The sequence below is a fragment of the Myxine glutinosa genome, chromosome 7 (genome assembly GCF_964187855.1).
Source record: "Myxine glutinosa chromosome 7, kmMyxGlut1.1, whole genome shotgun sequence".
NCBI classification, from domain to species: Eukaryota; Metazoa; Chordata; class Myxini; order Myxiniformes; family Myxinidae; genus Myxine; species Myxine glutinosa.
The window spans coordinates 179,154,050-179,171,844 of record NC_136267.1 but is presented as its reverse complement, the minus strand read 5'-3'; the positions used below and the strand labels follow the sequence as shown (position 1 = coordinate 179,171,844).

The 17,795-nt window shown below is 42.4% G+C and overlaps 1 protein-coding gene across 2 annotated transcripts in view; it reads left to right on the top strand.

Annotated features, from left to right (window-relative positions):
- LOC137431869 (TGF-beta receptor type-1-like) overlaps nt 1-17,795 on the top strand; it is a 308,951-nt gene that overhangs the window by 126,877 nt on the left and 164,279 nt on the right. For both annotated transcript variants that reach the window (XM_068123659.2, XM_068123661.2), the window contains exons 3-4: nt 2,766-3,053; nt 16,301-16,531. In XM_068123659.2, the coding sequence (XP_067979760.2) occupies nt 2,766-3,053; nt 16,301-16,531 (519 nt within the window). The remainder of the gene's footprint in view (nt 1-2,765; nt 3,054-16,300; nt 16,532-17,795) is intronic.

The window sequence follows — 17,795 nt, the reverse complement described above, 5'->3', positions numbered from 1 at the left end:
CCAAGGTTTAGGATCACAGGGGTTAAAACAGGAAATAACCTTTTGCCATCTTTCAAATTTGCTTATGGTGGGAAGCATGGGAATTTGCGATGGCACGCCATCGACTTTGCTCTCGTTTATATATTTGTTTCAATGCAAGATCTCTTTGTGGTTACACATCGCATTGTGTTCGCTCATTGTAGTTCTCCTCTCAATGGAAATTATAGAACTTTTCCTTTCAATTATTTCATCTTTCCAATCTAGCAAAATAATGGGAATAAAAAAGGCAGGATACATATTTTATATCAAATTCCTCACTATTGAAATGAAATCCACATGAGTATATAATGCCAGCAAGAGGAATATCATGACAGAAAAGTAAATCCATGGGAGCAGAACATCCACCCATTAGCGAAATAAATAAGATTAGAGCGAAAACATTTACATAACAATTTGAAACTTTTCATAACAAAATGTAAATTTTGTTTGCTTCCAAATCTTGTGTCCCCAAACCCTCACTCTCACTTGTACCCAACTTGCATCTGATGAGGTAGAGAAGGTTCTTTCAAATCTCGACTCTGACTCACTCTGCTATTGGACTGGACGGCATCAGTTCACCTGTCCTAAAAACCTGCGCTGCTGCTCTTGCACATCCTCTCTCTGCCCTTTTCACACTGTCATTTACACTAGACCATCTTATATCAGCTTGAAATCCTCCAACATCACTGCACTACATAAAGAAGGAGCTAAAACTGATCTACTTACCCTATCAGATTACTTCCAATCATCAGCAACGTCATGGAATCCATCATCACAGTCGATATGAATTCCTTCCTTTTCGACAACAACACCTCAGATCACCAATTTAGTTTCAGACCAGGTCACTGCACCTTGGACATGATGCTTCTACTCACCCAATGGTCACTCCACCTTGGACATGATGCTTCTACTCACCCAATGGTCACTCCACCTTGGACATGATGCTTCTACTCACCCAATGGTCACTCCACCTTGGACATGATGCTTCTACTCACCCAATGGTCACTCCGTCTTGGACATGATGCTTCTACTCACCCAATGGTCACTCCACCTTGGACATGCTGCTTCTACTCACCAAATAATGGATGGAGGCCCTCAATGTCAGACATGAGATCAGGGCTGGCTCTCTGGACATATCTTGTGCTTTTGTTACAGTCTGGCATCCTGCCTCACTCTCCAAACTCTCTACCTATGGTACCCAAAGCCAACTCCACACATGGCTAAGTGACTCCTTCTACTCTCGAAATCAACGTGTGACTCTCAATGGAATCCTTTCCTCTCCTCTCACTGTCAGCGCTGGAGTGCCCCAAGGCAGTGTTCTGGGCCCGGTCCTATTCCTGGTCTTCATCAATGATCTCCGACTCTCAGGAAAATCCTCTTTACCTATTTGCTGATGACTCCACGCCTTGCCGTGACATCCATAATTCTTAAGACAGGTAGGCTGCATCCGCTTTCCTCTCTTCAGACCTTAAAAAATTACAAGTTGGTGAAACGCTTGGAATATGCCTTTCAATCCTGACACATCTCACTCTCACTCTCTCTCTCTCTCTCTCTGAAAAGACTGTCTGACAAATACTCCCATCTACTTTCTTAACAATCCTCGAGGAATTTCAGTCATTCAAACTCCTGGGTGTTACTATCAACCATGATCTCTCTTGTGCTAACCACATTTGAACTTTGGCCTCCAAAGCCAGCTGCTGACTGGGCATCTGAACTCCTATCCACCTCCAAGGCCTTAATCTGCTACTTCATGGAGTACTGCTCTCCCCTCTGAGCTCGCTGCACTGCCTCACATCTTGCTCAGCTTGACGGCGTGGAAACCAAGGCCTTCAAGATCGTTGCAATCTCCTGCACTGAAGCTGAGTCTATAGGTCTCGATCACTTTGCCATCGTAGACAGGTCGGTGGTCTTTCTGTCTTCTACCACATACTTTCTGGTCTTGCACCCTCTGCTCTTTCTGTGCTTTGTCCCCTCCAGGTATCTGCAGGGCTCTCACGGTCAACCATCAACCCCTTCTGGTGAAACGACCTAAATCCAGAATCACTGCTCAGCTCCACTACTTAGTTCCTCTTTTTTTCCCACCCGTGGAACCAACTTCCACATCCTCTTCAATCTCATTCTTCCCTCCAGATCTTCAATCTCATTCTTCCCTCCAGATCCTCAATCTCATTCTTCCCTCCAGATCTTCAATCTCATTCTTCCCTCCAGATCCTCAATCTCATTCTTCCCTCCAGATCTTCAATCTCATTCTTCCCTCCAGATCCTCAAGACAGCTGTTCACCACCATCTCAGATCATCCCCAATTCTAAACCATCATCTTTTCTACCCTCATTTATCCCACCCAAATTCTTCCTCCTTCCAATTTTGCAGTTTTCCCTCTTTAAATAAGTTTCCTTCTGTATCCATTTTGGATCCACCCCATTCACGCATGTTTTGTGTCCTGTTTTTTGTCCGTTGCATCCTGATTCGTTCATTGTACTAGCTCTTCCACGAGCCTCGACTATGTGTACAAAATTTTTGAACACGAGTTTGTACTTGGGCAAATCTATGCTCACAAAAACAGTTAATTTAGTCATAAAGCTGTTTCTACTCGGCTCTTTCTCCCTCATAAAGGGGAGGGGTGATCAAGGAAGGCCATTCCATTTTTTATTTGGGTTTGGGTGGGGTCGGTGGGAGGGTGAGGGATGGTTGGGATTGTTAATTCAAAGTCGGTCTTCACACTACTATGAATTGTGTGTCTGGTACAGAATCATCATATAATCCTGTTCGGTCCCATTTGCCCGTGTGGGGCTCAGTGGAGCTTGCAGTCGCCATTGCAGCACCTGTGTGCTTCCTCTGCATCACTTTCACTATCGCCCTGTGTCTCTACCATCATCGAACGGGCCAGCGGCACTTACCTGTGCCAGACTCTGATGAGGAGCAGACCATTGGTCGACATCACCACCATCACCATCACCACCATCATCATCACTACATTGCCGAAGGAACCACACTGAAAGACCTATATGATCTCACTACATCTGGTTCTGGATCTGGTAAGTACCATCATGACCCTTTTTTTTGAAAGGAAATTTATTACAATTATAACCATAAATCCCCATACCTTTGTGAATTTTACATGCTCATGCTTGATTGGCTCTTGTGCATACCTTGTGAGAGGTGCATAATATAAAATACCCCTCACAAAAAACTTCAGCATCTAAAGTTTTGAGGCCGGTATGTCTTTTGAAAAGGACCGGTTGATTTGCAGACTCAATAATCAGTGTACGCCAGAGTTAAGTTTCTGTGCAAAAACAGCTCTGCTGTCTGAAATGGTTGTGAATTGGATATGATATTGGTCTACAACCTATTACAAGCAAGGTTTCATTGGCAGGAATGGTTTTAATAATGGGTTGACCACCATTTTCCCTCATACAAGCTTGTACAAGTATACTCGTGCTGTCATCGACTAGGCCGGACGATTCAACTCTCACTGTGTGATGTTGCACTATTCTTCGGAAACTTCACAGTTTGTCAAGAGAAGAGGGTAGGGAAGGGTGGTGTGGGGGACGTGGGTGGGGTTGGTGACCACAAACTTGACTTACTAGGGTGTCGTGAGCACGTTTATAAGTACCGTACTGTACTTACATCCAGAGAGATTGTGCAAGCCAGGACATTGAAGTGATGATTGTGGTCCTGATGGCCAGTAATGACAACAAGCACTGCATAGATGGGTTATTGTCATCCGTATAGATGAAGTTGGGTTATTGCTGTTGAGCTAGCGGGGTGATGACAGGAATGATGATCTAACTCCTGTCACTGACACTAATCATAGCACCCTTCCGTATGATGACAACATCAGTTAATTGGTCACCTTGAATGCTCGCCCACACCATCAGGCCCCACTAAACCGACCCTTCCGTATGATGACAACATCAGTTAATTGGTCAACTTGAATGCTCGCCCACACCATCAGGCCCCACTAAACCGACCCTTCCGTATGATGACAACATCAGTTAATTGGTCAACTTGAATGCTCGCCCACACCATCAGGCCCCACTAAACCGACCCTTCCGTATGATGACAACATCAGTTAATTGGTCACCTTGAATGCTAGCCCACACCATCAGGCCCCACTAAACCGACCCTTCCGTATGATGACAACATCAGTTAATTGGTCAACTTGAATGCTCGCCCACACCATCAGGCCCCACTAAACGGACCCTTCCGTATGATGACAACATCAGTTAATTGGTCACCTTGAATGCTCGCCCACACCATCAGGCCCCACTAAACCGACCCTTCCGTATGATGACAACATCAGTTAATTGGTCACCTTGAATGCTCGCCCACACCATCAGGCCCCACTAAACCGACCCTTCCGTATGATGACAACATCAGTTAATTGGTCACCTTGAATGCTCGCCCACACCATCAGGCCCCACTAAACCGACCCTTCCGTATGATGACAACATCAGTTAATTGGTCAACTTGAATGCTCGCCCACACCATCAGGCCCCACTAAACCGACCCTTCCGTATGATGACAACATCAGTTAATTGGTCAACTTGAATGCTCGCCCACACCATCAGGCCCCACTAAACCGACCCTTCCGTATGATGACAACATCAGTTAATTGGTCACCTTGAATGCTCGCCCACACCATCAGACCCCACTAATCCGACCCTTCCGTATGATGACAACATCAGTTAATTGGTCAACTTGAATGCTCGCCCACACCATCAGGCCCCACTAATCCGACCCTTCCGTATGATGACAACATCAGTTAATTGGTCACCTTGAATGCTCGCCCACACCATCAGGCCCCACTAAACCGATCATGGTGCCAAATGGAAAAATCTACAATTCACTCCCCATCTCATATCCAGATTCTATCATATTTATTGTTGACGTCCAAGCATAATATACAGCGGATGTGCTGGTGAAAATAATATGGCGCCAATGGTTCACATCCACTTGTGATGTTGTGTCACCTATTGCATTGTGTGGATGATTAAGATACATCCGTCGAACACAGCACCATAATCATACTACATCATCAAAAGTACAGTACTGTATGTTGGTTGGTCGCATGTGTTATTGTCTGTTTGTTTATGCCAATCGCCTGCAGGTCACAATTCTAAACCGATCATCATGAAACCATACCAAGTTGTAGAGATCGTCAAACTCAGAAGAAGCCTATTGACAGAAGACATATATATATATATATATATATATATATATACCTCTTACAGTCACGTGAAAAAGTAAGTACACCCCATGTAAAGTTTTGACTTTTTCAACATATTTCACCATACAGCTATTTGATCTTCATTTCAACGATATTGATAGATAAAGATGATATAATATAACAAATATCATGAAACATTTACATTTTGTGGTCCATTGTATAATTTAAATAAACATAAATGCAAATTTCGCATGTGGAAAAAGTAAGTACACCCTTGGCTGTAATATGTGGTATTGCGCCCTTTGGCAGAAACAACCTCAAGTAGGCGTTTCTTATAACTGTCTACCAGTCTCTGACATCGACTGGAAGAAATTTTTGCCCACTCCTCCATGCGGAATTCTTTCAGCAGTGCGATGTTTGAGGGGTTTCTTGCATGCACAGCTCGTTTCAAATCCCCCCACCAAGATCCTCCAAGATCCTCTCCAACGATGTTCTAATCATTTGCACCTGAGCTGGTGCACCTGATTCTAATATTAGGTATTCGAAGTAGTGATAAATGTCGGGGTGTACTTACTTTTTCCACATGCGAAATTTGTATTTATGTTTATTTAAATTATACGATGGACTACAAAATGTAAATGTTTCATGATATTTGTTATATTATATCACCTTTATCTATCAATATTGTTGAAATGAAGATCAAATATCTGTATGTTGAAATATGTTGAAAAAGGCAAAACTTTACATGGGGTGTACTTACTTTTTCACGTGACTGTAGATACTAGCTTGGCTCGGGTCACTGCGCTCGCCTCACCAAGCGTCGTTACTGAGGAACAGGTTTATTTTAGCTGAGGATAATGACTGCACCTGAGTTTCTGTGTTGTCATGATTTGCACCAATCATAATACAAACAATTATTTTGCACAAATGTATTTGTTGTGTTTGTGATATTACATTTTTATAGGCAATTTAGGTTGAAGATTTAGGTTGAATGTTTTTTTTTCAAGAAAGAACCCCTCAGCACATACATAGGGGAGGGGTAGGTGCAGACTGGAAGTTTGGGACGATTACACCTCACCACCACGTAATTCAAAACACCTAACCACCAAGTAATTCAAAACACCTCACCACCAAGTAATTCAAAACACCTCACCACCACGAAATTAAAAACAACTCACAGCCATAAAACATGTAATAGAAACACCTCACCACCACAAAATTAAACACCTCACCACCACGAAATAAAAAACACCTCACAGCCATAAAACACGTAATAAAAACACCTCACCACCGCAAAATTAAACACACCTCACCACCACGAAATTAAAAACACCTCACAGCCATAAAACATAATAAAAACACCTCACAGCCACAAAATTTAAAACACCTAACCACCACGTCATTTAAAAACACCTCACCACCAAGTAATTCAAAACACCGTACCACCACGTAATTCCAAACACCTCATCACCAACTAATTCAAAACACCTCACCACCACATAATTAAAAACACCTCACCACCATGTGATTTAAAAACACCTAACCACCACGTCATTTAAAAACACCTCACCACCACATAATTCAAAACACCTCATCACCAACTAATTCAAAACACCTCACCACCACATAATTAAAAACACCTCACCACCACATAATTATAAATACCTCACCACCACGTAATTCAAAACACCTCACCACCACGTAATTCAAAACACCTCACCACCATGTGATTTTAAAAACACCTCACAACCACGTCATTTAAAAACACCTCACCACCACATAATTCAAAATACCTCACCACCACGTAATTCAAAACACCTCACCACCACGTAATTCAAAACACCTCACCACCATGTGATTTAAAAACACCTCACAACCACGTCATTTAAAAACACCTCACCACCACATAATTCAAAATACCTCACCACCACGTGATTCAAAACCACCACAACGTTATTAAAAACACTTCACAACCACGGAAACAAAAGTTTGAGGGAGTCGTTAAGTGACAACACAGACACTGCCCAGATGTGTAGGTATCTATCTATAATTCCAGTAATCTCTGTCTGTACGTTTGTACGTTTGTCTGTCTGTGACCGCTGTTTCTCGACAACCACGGGTCCGATATACTTTTCACTTGCCAGGTATATTGCTGGGGACCCGAGGATGTGCCTTTTCAAGGTTTCATATTAATCGGACAATTACTTACCGAGCTATGTCCAAAAAACGATTCAACCAATCAGAGAGCAGCGAACGATCGCGTGTGCCGAACGTGGCGGGCACACTCTGCCTCGGATGGCACATTTGAGAGCGTATTCATTTATTTCACGTTTGCAAACTATGTTGGCGTTAAACTATGTTTTACAACTAATAAAAACGAATTTGCGATTCATTCGCTTTCCTGCACGTTTGTGCACGCGATGGCGATTTCTTTACCAAACTCCGGAAGCCGTTCGCTTTGGACCAAACCATTGCATGTAAATAGAGGGGGGGGGATATAATTTTAGATATAGATATAGTACGGGCATGCCCTAGTATAGATAAATGACTGCACCCGAGTTGCCGTTTTGTCATGGTTTAAACCAATCATAATTCAAACAATTATTTTGCACAAATGTAGTTGTAATATACGTGATATCACATTTTATAAACAATTGAAGTTGAAAAAAAAAAATTCCTGAAAAAATTCCCAAAAAAATAAATAAAAGAAAATTGGAAATTTTTTCAAAAAATACCCTTCGGACATACCGACGGGAGAGATATGTGCATACCAGAAGTTTGGTACGATTTCACAAAAGTTTGAGAAAGTAGAAGCCTAATGATTTTGAAGTCAAAGGTCATATTGAGGTCAAATTTCTAAAATCGTCATTTTTCATCCGATTGACATAAAAAATTCTACAGGATTTGCATATTGGGTCACTCAATTGGGAAACAAACTATTTTTGATGTCAAAGGTCAACTCAAGGTGAAACTGCAAAAATCATCAATTTTAGTCTGCAAAAATCGTCAATTTTTATCCTATTAACTTAAGAATTAAACAGCAATTGCAGAGCGCATTACTAAATTGGGAAAGCAATGATTTTGAGGTCAAAAGTCAACTCAAGGTCAAACTTCTAACATCATCAATTTTCATCCGATTAACTTGTAAATTAAAGAGCAATTGCATAGTACATCATTGAATTGGGAAGCCACATATTTTTGTGGTCCAAAGGTCAACTCAAGGTCAAGCTTCCAAAATAATCAATTTTCATCCGATTTACCTGACCTTTGGTTAAGATCCTCAATTTAAATCTCAATGAAATGAACAATTTAATGTATCCATGACAACTTTTTTTTTGGAGTGGGGGGGAAGGGGTGAGGTTGGTTGGATTCTCTAAGTATCGTGCTCTGCACGACGTCCTCTTGTTCTGTCTTTTTGTCTGTTTGTTTGTCTGTCTGTCTCTTTGTATCTCAATTGCCAAAAGTTCACAAATTTAAATCGATCTTCACAAAACTTCAGAAAATGGTAGAGTTGGTCATAAGCAAGAAGTCTATCGATTTTGAGGTTGAAAGGTCCAACAATTTTTTCAGTTAGTCTAGTCTCTAAAATCATCAATTTTCATCTGATTGACTTGAAATTTTATGAGGATTTGCACATCAGGTCTACAAATTTAGCCATTTTTTAAGGTCAACATAGGCCAAATTCTTCACCATTGAGTGATGTGGCGAAAACCAATATATAGCATGATATCTCAAAAAGTTGTGAACGGATTATGACAAAACTAGGTGGATGAGTTGGGTAGGTGACAAGAACAAGCTGATTCGATTTTGGAGGTCTGGATACAGATCTGGCTGTCCGGCGTTCCAGATCAGTGGGATACAAAACATAAACTGTTCACCCTGGTGGAGGTATGCGTTCACCCTGGTGGAGGTATGCGCTCTACTGAGTGAAAAGCGAGGTTAGGATTCGGTTGCGTACGTGTGCCGTATGCCGTACGTGTGCCGTGTCTGCATTTTAAAAATTCATTTTCTCGGCAACCGTTGGTCCAATTGACACGAAATTTTACCATAGAAGCACCTCCGCCTGTATAATTTTTTTATTCATAACTAGCAGAAGTACCCGGCATTGCCGGGCGGGGGAGGGGAGGGGGAAGAGGAGGGGAGGGGAACGGGGGGGGGAGGGGAGGAGAGGGGGGGAGGGGAGGAGAGGGGGGGAGGGGAGAAGAGTGGGTGGAAGTACCCGGCATTCCGTGTATAAACGTGAGGGAGAAGAGGGGGGAGGGGGGGGGGGGAGGGGAGGAGAGGAGAGGGGGGGGAGGGGGAGGGATGGGAGAGGAGAGGAGGGGGAGGGGGGAGGGCGAGGGGAGGGGAGGGGGAAGAGGAGGGGAGGGGAACGGGGGGGGAGGGGAGGAGAGGGGGGGGAGTGGGGAGAAGAGGGGGTGGAAGTACCCGTCATTCCGTGTATAAACGTGAGGGAGAAGAGGGGGGAGGGGGAGGGGGGGGAGGGGAGGAGAGTGGGGGAGGGGGAGGGATGGGAGAGGAGAGGGGTGGGAGGGGGGGGAGGGGGAGGGGGCAGGGGAGTGACGTCAGAGGGAGGATATATAGATTATGACGTCATAGGTCACGTCATCTTGGAAAAACGTTACACCTCGATATCTGCCAAACCGCTCAATGGAAAAAATTGAAACATGGCTCATTGTCAAGTACTCCCCATGGGGAATAAGATATGTTAATGATGACGTCATTGGTGCCTTCATTATGACGTCATAATTCGACAGGGACAACGCTTAGTCTGATCATTTTGAAACTTATTGAGCGTGATCTACCCAACAATTATATTGGAGAATATAAATTTATGTCACGTGGTCTGGCAGCCATATTGGATCAAAGAAAAAAAAAACCTTCAAAAACAAAAGAGTTCACTCGCACCAAGTTTACTGCGCAGGGTAAGTATTATATGAACACCATCTAGTTATTTCTGCCACCGAAGATGGATGCAGGTTATGTTTTCATCCCTCTCTGTCTGTTTATCTGTCTGTTTGTCTGTTTCTGAGCAGGTTATCTCAAAAGGTTATGGACGGCTTTGGACAAAACAAAACTTGTTAGACAGGTTGGGTGTGTGACGAGGACGAAATGTTTGGATTTTTTTTTCAAGCGATTCTTCACCATTGAAAGATGGGGCCAAACTGATATATCGCACGACATTTCAAATAGTTGTTGATTATGTTGATTATGATAAAAACCTGGTGGACGAGTTGGTTAGGTGACCATAACAAGCCAATTACATTTTAGTTCAGGTCCGAATCCAGATCCGGCCTATCAGTGGATACAAGACGTAACATGTTCAGCCTGGTGGAGGTATGCTCTCTACCAAGTGCCGTTCTAGTTATATAATGGAATGTACGATGAACATTATAAATACTCTTTGATAATACATTAACCCATTAGCAAGGAAGGTGAACTAAAGATAAAAGCTATAAGTAAAAAGTTTGAATAATTTTTACGTTTGTTTTTGAATAATAAGTGATAATAAAAATAATAATAAATGAATTGATAATAAAAAGTTTGAATAATAAGTTTGAAAGAGGGAGCGGAAGACAAGATGGGGAGAGAAGGGGAAGCACACAAACACAACATTTGAGAGCAGGGAGATGTGTGGGAGGGAGAGGGCTTGGGGGGAGGCGGCGTGGGAAGAGGGGGGGGGGGGAGGGGGAAGTATAAAACACAAGGACACCAAGGACTTCCAGGACAGAAGTTGGTATTTCAAAAAAGTGGATTTGGGGTGAAATTAGCGGGGGTAGAAAAGATCAAGGTTTTGGATGGGGGAAGATAAGAGATGGTGGTGAACAGCTGTTTTAAAGACCTGGAGGGTGGAGTGGGATTGAAGAGAGTGAGGGAGTTTGTTCCAGAGGCGGGAGAAAAGAGGAATGAAAGAGTGAAGGTGAGCAGAGAGCCTAGATTTTGGCAGTTTAACCATAAGACGGTTGCATGCAGATCTTGTGCGACCTGTAGGAATATTTGGGGGACAGAGCCCAGAGAGAGCTGGGGGGGGCAAGGCCAGAGAGGAGTCGGTAGAAGACGGAAAGACCACCAACCTTCCTGCGGTGAGAGAGTGAAAGGCCCTTGGAGTTAGCTTCATCGCGGGAGATTCCAGCAGGGCATTCAGAGCAGGGCATTCAGAAAATCCATCAATTGCTTGCAAGTTAATGGGTTTTACTTTGCATGTACAATAATTTTGAATTTTTCGATTAAAACAAATAAGTTTTTTGTGGTATTATAGATTACCACACGGATTACCGTACCAAAATGTCGAGACTGTTTGCATGCGCGGAAAGTGGGAATAAGGCGGACACGTTCTTTAGAAATAAGAAGGGTTCATTACATCATAGGATAAACATGTATGTGATATCCTGGACAAAAAGACGTGATAAATAAAACATAAATAACATAATTACAGATAACAGGAACCTAATGCACCACAAGCACTTGATCTCTTACACCGAACAAAGGTGAGCCAGGCAAATACCTAAACACATTTTTCTACATAAGTGTAAAGGCTTTATTTTGGAGTGAGGAGTTGTTGTTGTTTTTAGTGCGGTATTTTTCATGTCCCTTGATGGACATGATTTAAAAAATAAAAAAAACACCTTTAGAGGCCATTTTTCCCCGCAAGCGGGGGTTGGCCTTTTTCGGGGACCGTGGTTGTTGTTGTTTTTTGGGTCCCCTTTTTGAAGCAATGTTTTACGGCCGGATGCCCTTCCTGCCGCCAACCTTTTTTGTCGCCTTTTTACGACAAACAGGGAATTACCAGTGAACTGGTACTCAATTAGCCGACCTCGGAAGGATGACAGGCTGAGTCAACCCCCCTGGCGTTAATTCAGCGATCGACCGGGATTCGAACCCAGGATCCTCGGATCCTAAGCCGGCACCCTAGCCGCTAGCCCAACACCAGGACATGATTGATGGACACAATCTTTCATCTGCAAACAGTAGCAAATGTTTTGGTTTATGGTGAAATGGGTATTATGACCTTGCGTTTCTTGATTCACTGTGACTTTGTATCATAATGATTATGATAATCCTGAATGGACAACATGTCACCCAGTAAACCTCACCTGGTTTTGTTTTCCCATTCCTTTCTGTTTTCTTTGAAGCAGATTCCCAACCATCAATCAGCGTGTAGTAATCAGCCTTGGTGCCACCGGCTATTTTATTGTGCTTGTTGTTTAGGCTTGTGCTTTTTTTCATCACCACCAACTTGTTTTTGATTTGCTGTATTGACATTGTGACAGATTTCTTGTTATTTAATTTATTGTTAATAATATCCATCAATTGTATGTACTTATAGTCTTAACTCTTAACACTTAACACTTAACACTTGCAATGAATGCTCTGACTGAGCATTGGGTTTAGCAGCTCAGCAGAAGTTGTGAGTCTTCCGGTGTCCCCGTGGGTCATTCATAAAGTTGTACGAATGAGATGGGTGGTTCGTGTGCAGCCACCTGGCTGCTGGTTGCATCATTTCTCTGCCGCTGATGCAATGCCTCTCTATAACCAGTCACCTGGTACTCATTTTGTCGACCTCGGAAGGTACGACAGGCTGAGTCACCCCACCTGGCGTTAATTCAACGGGATTCAAACTCAGGACCTTGGGATCCCAAGCCCGCCGCCCTTACCATTAGGCCAACAGCAGGTATTACGAATGAGATACTCACGGTACTCTAAAATATGGAAAGTATTTCTTCAATTCACAATTATAGATTACGGATGCCTGGTGTTGCTCCTCTCATCCTGTTGGAATTTTGAAGAAATCAAATTGTTTTTTTTCCCTATTTTTAATGGTGCTTAAACACTTCCCGACACCCACTAAAAGTAATGGTGTCGGGGATCATTTCATATTACCTTTCACATAGCTGCAAAAGCTTAGACACTATAGAACAATAAATAAATTAATCCAACTTTTTCCTCAGAATTTTCAAAAACTTTTTTTTCCCCTAAAACACTCCGCGACACTCATTGATGGACCTTGGAAAGTTTGCTGAAGACCCGTTTGGCCATCCCAAAGAAAAATGAGGACACACACACACACACACATCTCACTTGTATGTACAGATTAGTAGGAAAAATATTTTGTTAGTAATTACTAATTATATACTTAAATGTCGAAATTTAAAAATAAACTGCTGGAATGTTTCAGCACGTCATTCAGATAACCTTTGAACGCCCCTCATAAACTGCTCCTGGCATTCGATGACGAGTGAAAACACGTTTTCTTCTTTGGTGCTATTTTAAGTAGGAATGAAGGTCATGGGGTTGGGTGTGTTGATTGTGGATTTTCTCAAAAGTGAAATTATGATAATACAACTTTACTTTATGTGAATTGAATGGCATTAACACTTGAATTACGCTTATTTTTGAAGTCAATAAAGCACTTTACTCTTTGCGTTTGGATCCTTCGACATACTACATAATTAGGTATGAATTGAAAGGCCGAACTAAAAACCACATCCTTTCCTTCTTTACATCCCCATTCACTCTCATCTCAAAATGCTGTATTTCACTCGCGAGCTATCGCCAGCACCATGGCCAAAGTCCTGCCTGAATTACTGCTGGGAAGGCAATGGCAAACCACCCAATATAACTTGCAATATAACGCAGAATAACTTTATTGACTTGCAATGGCAAACCATATATAAAAGGGGAGGAGGAGGATAGGAGGAGGAGGATAGGGAGGAGGGGTGGGTTCCTTCTGTATCTATCCTGTCCACCACATTCCTGTCCACCACATTCCTCCCCACCCCAATTGTTTGTCCTCTATTTTGTCCTTAAACTCCGCTGTTGGTGTCCCTCCCAACCCTCTCCCCCTTTCTCTATACTGTCCCTTTTGTCCTGTTGCGCCCTGATTTGTTTAGTATTGTAGCTCTTCCACAAGCCTTGAGTTTGTACATACAAAAGAAACCACTGCCATAGGTTGGTAACCATTGTGCATGCTTGATGGGCCGAATGGTCTCTTTCTGTGTTGAAGTTCCTTGGAAAGGAAGTTATCTATTGTATATTGCGAACCGTGGTGTCTGGCCGTGTGTTCTTCCGTCTCCCGTTTACTGCGGATGCTTCCCGCGCCGCGTTTGAAAAGCTCAGCATTCATTTCAAAATGATTGGAGAACAGGCATGAATAATGTCAATGCCAAATTCTATTTTGCAAGCAGGATATTTTGCTCTATATTTAAACAAACCCAACCACCGCTGCCCGATGTTGCACCCGCATTTCACGGTGAACGGTATGGACGGTATCATTTGGGGTATTTATTTCACGGTGGAGCTTTGGCTCTGAGTGAAACAAAGAGCGCAACACAATTAACCTTTTTTTTTAAAGGCCATGAAATAATTTAAATTGATATATTAACTTAAACATTTCGCATCACTTGGGACTGGTACTTTTTCTCGTACCGTATAATATAATATAAACAATCTCTATCATGTAAAATTCCACAAAAGGCTGAAACTTTGTATACTTCCTTATAGGGGCATGTGTGGAGTGCAATTGACATGGAAAAGGTTTTTGCCATCAACAGATTTTTGGAAAGAGTTGTGCTGGAAAAAAGAATCCCATTTCAAGAAGTATAGTATTTTTTGGCAAGTACTGTATAGCAATTATCAATTATAAGGCTTTCTGAAATGAACACGCCTTGTTGTGATTATTAGTCATATCTCTACTTGGATCTACCATGATAAATAGGAGTGTCAAAGTGAAAATGATTTGTAAAAACAAATATATAATCGTAAATTGAATGAAAAGAAAAATCTTTTCTTACTTTTGCCATTGAAGGTGGACGGAGGTTATCTTTTCACCCGTCTGTCTGCCTGTGAACAGGATATCTCAAAAGTTATGGACGCATTCGGACAAAACTTGGTAGAGAGGTTGGGTGTGGACAAGGACGAATTGGTTCGATTTTGGTGAAGATTTGAATCCGGATCCTGATTCTGGATTTTAAAAATTTCGTCATCGATTCTTCACCATTGAGTGATTAGGCCAAAAACTATTTATAACACGATATCTCAAAAAGTTATGGACAGATTCAGGCACACCTGGTGGACAGGTTCAGTTTGTGACGAGGCCAAATCGATTCGATTTTGGTGAGGTTCAGAATTCGGATCTGGATACGAGAACTTTTTAATTTTTAAGTCATTCTTTACTCTTGAGAATGAATGAATGAATGAATGATCGTTTTAAGGCCATTTTTCCCCGCGAGAGCGGGGGTTGGCCTTGCGGGCCCCATGACAATCATGGTTCCCTGTTTGAGGCAATGTTTTTATGGCCGGATGCCCTTCCTGACGCCAACCCTTGGTCACGCTCTTACGATGCTCAGGGATACGGTGTGCACACCGTGATCATTCATCCCAGCAAGCTGGTACTCAATTGAGAAATGTATAGTAATTATCTTGAGAGTTGTGAAATCTTGAGAGATGGGGCCAAAATGATATATAGCACGATGTTTCAAACAGTTGTGGACGAGTTCTGACAAAAGTAGGTGGATGAGTTGGTTCGGTGACCAGAACAAGCAAAGTCGATTTTTGTTCAGGTTTGGATGTGGATCCAGCCCAAAAGTGGAATACAAAAGGTAAACTGTTCAGCCTGGCGGAGGTATCCGCTCTACCAAGTGCTGTTCTAGTTTTTGGTCTGCAGCATGGCAAATCTGTGTTCTGTGCAAATACGCTGCATTATGACCACCTTTAGAGGCCATTTTTCCCCGCAGAGCAGGGGTTGGCCTTTTTTGGGCACCGTGGCCCCCTTTTTAAAGCAATGTTTTATGGCCGGATGCCCTTCCTGCCGTCAACCCTGTTAGTCGCCTCTTGCGACAAACATGGGATTACCAGTGAACTGGTACTCAATTTGCCGACCACAAAAGGATGACAGGCTGAGTCAACCCCCCTGGCGTTAATTCAGCGATCACCTGGATTCGATCCCAGGATCCCAAGCCGGCACCCTAACCGCTAAGCCAACACCAGGCTATATTGCCCTCTAATTACCTTCTCTTGCTAGTTGATGTATTTCCCATTTTTGCTATTACCTAATCACACGTCACCTTGAAGATGTTTTGTTGTGGCACGGACTAAGCCTTTGGCTCTCTGCAGGACTACCACTTCTGGTGCAAAGAACTATTGCTCGCACCATTGTGCTGCAAGAGAGCATCGGAAAAGGCCGATTTGGAGAGGTGTGGCGTGGAAAGTGGCGTGGTGAGGATGTTGCCGTCAAGATATTCTCATCGCGCGAAGAACGTTCTTGGTTTCGTGAAGCTGAGATCTACCAAACTGTAATGCTGCGCCATGAAAACATCCTGGGTTTTATCGCAGCTGATAATAAAGGTAAGCATTGAGGTTTCTCCCAACATTCCACCCATTTTTGGTTCATTTGCCCATGCAGATCCACTGTGCACTAGTAGTCTGCTGAGATTTTTATTCTGAAAATGGTAGATTTTAATGCGCGTGTGTGTGTGGTGTGTGTGTGTGTGTGTGTGTGTGTGTTTGTTTGTTTGTGCGTGTGCTCATGCGTGTGCATGTGTTTGTGCGCATGTGTGTGTGGTGTGTGTGTGTGTGTGTGTGTGTGTTTGCTTGTTTGTGCGTGTGCTCATGCGTGTGCATGTGTTTGTGCGCATGTGTGTCAGTGATTGTGTCAGAGAGTGTGTTAGGTCAGTGTGTGTCAGTGAGTGTCTGTCTGTATCAATTCTAATTGACACTCGATGATAGTATTGGCCACTCACATGTTTCTCCTTATAAGGAGTGCTGTTGCACCAATATGAAAATACTCATTTCAGTCATTTACCCAGCTTTGGCAAAAAAATGCATATCTTTCGTTTGTACATGTGTGCATATTCACATTGCCCTATGAGCTATCTCTATATGTATCCGTGTTTAGTTAATAATTTCTAGTTTTTGTCATTATGTAATAAGTAGGTGACGCCTGAATTTTCCCCTTTTTTGCTTAAATTCTCCTGAAACATCTGCAAAAATAAACAACAGCACATATTGAGCAATAAAGTGAGGTCAAGTTTACTTTTTATTTTAAATGTTGTTGTCTAATCAATTTGTAATGGAATATATATATATATATACATATGTGTAATGTAAAGTATATATATATATATATGTGTGTAATATATATATATATATATATATATATATATATATATATATGTGTATGTGTATGTCCTCAAAACTAATGTGTGGTGTGTATATATATACACACCACACATAACACACCACACATAACACACCACACATAGCACACCACACAAAACACACCACACATAACACACCACACATAACACACCACACATAACACACCACACATAACACACCACACATAACACACCACACAAAACACACCACACATCACACAAAACACACCACACAAAACACACCACACATAACACACCACACAGAACACACCACACAAAACACAAAACACACCACACAAAACACAAAACACACCACACATAACACACCACACAGAACACACCACTCAAAACAAGTCCTGGTGATGGATCTTTCTTGTTTTTTTGTTGCTTTGAGAAGGAAGTTTTACATGAAGAAACGAGCGTCAGCATGTTGTTTTGTCGTCGCATGGATG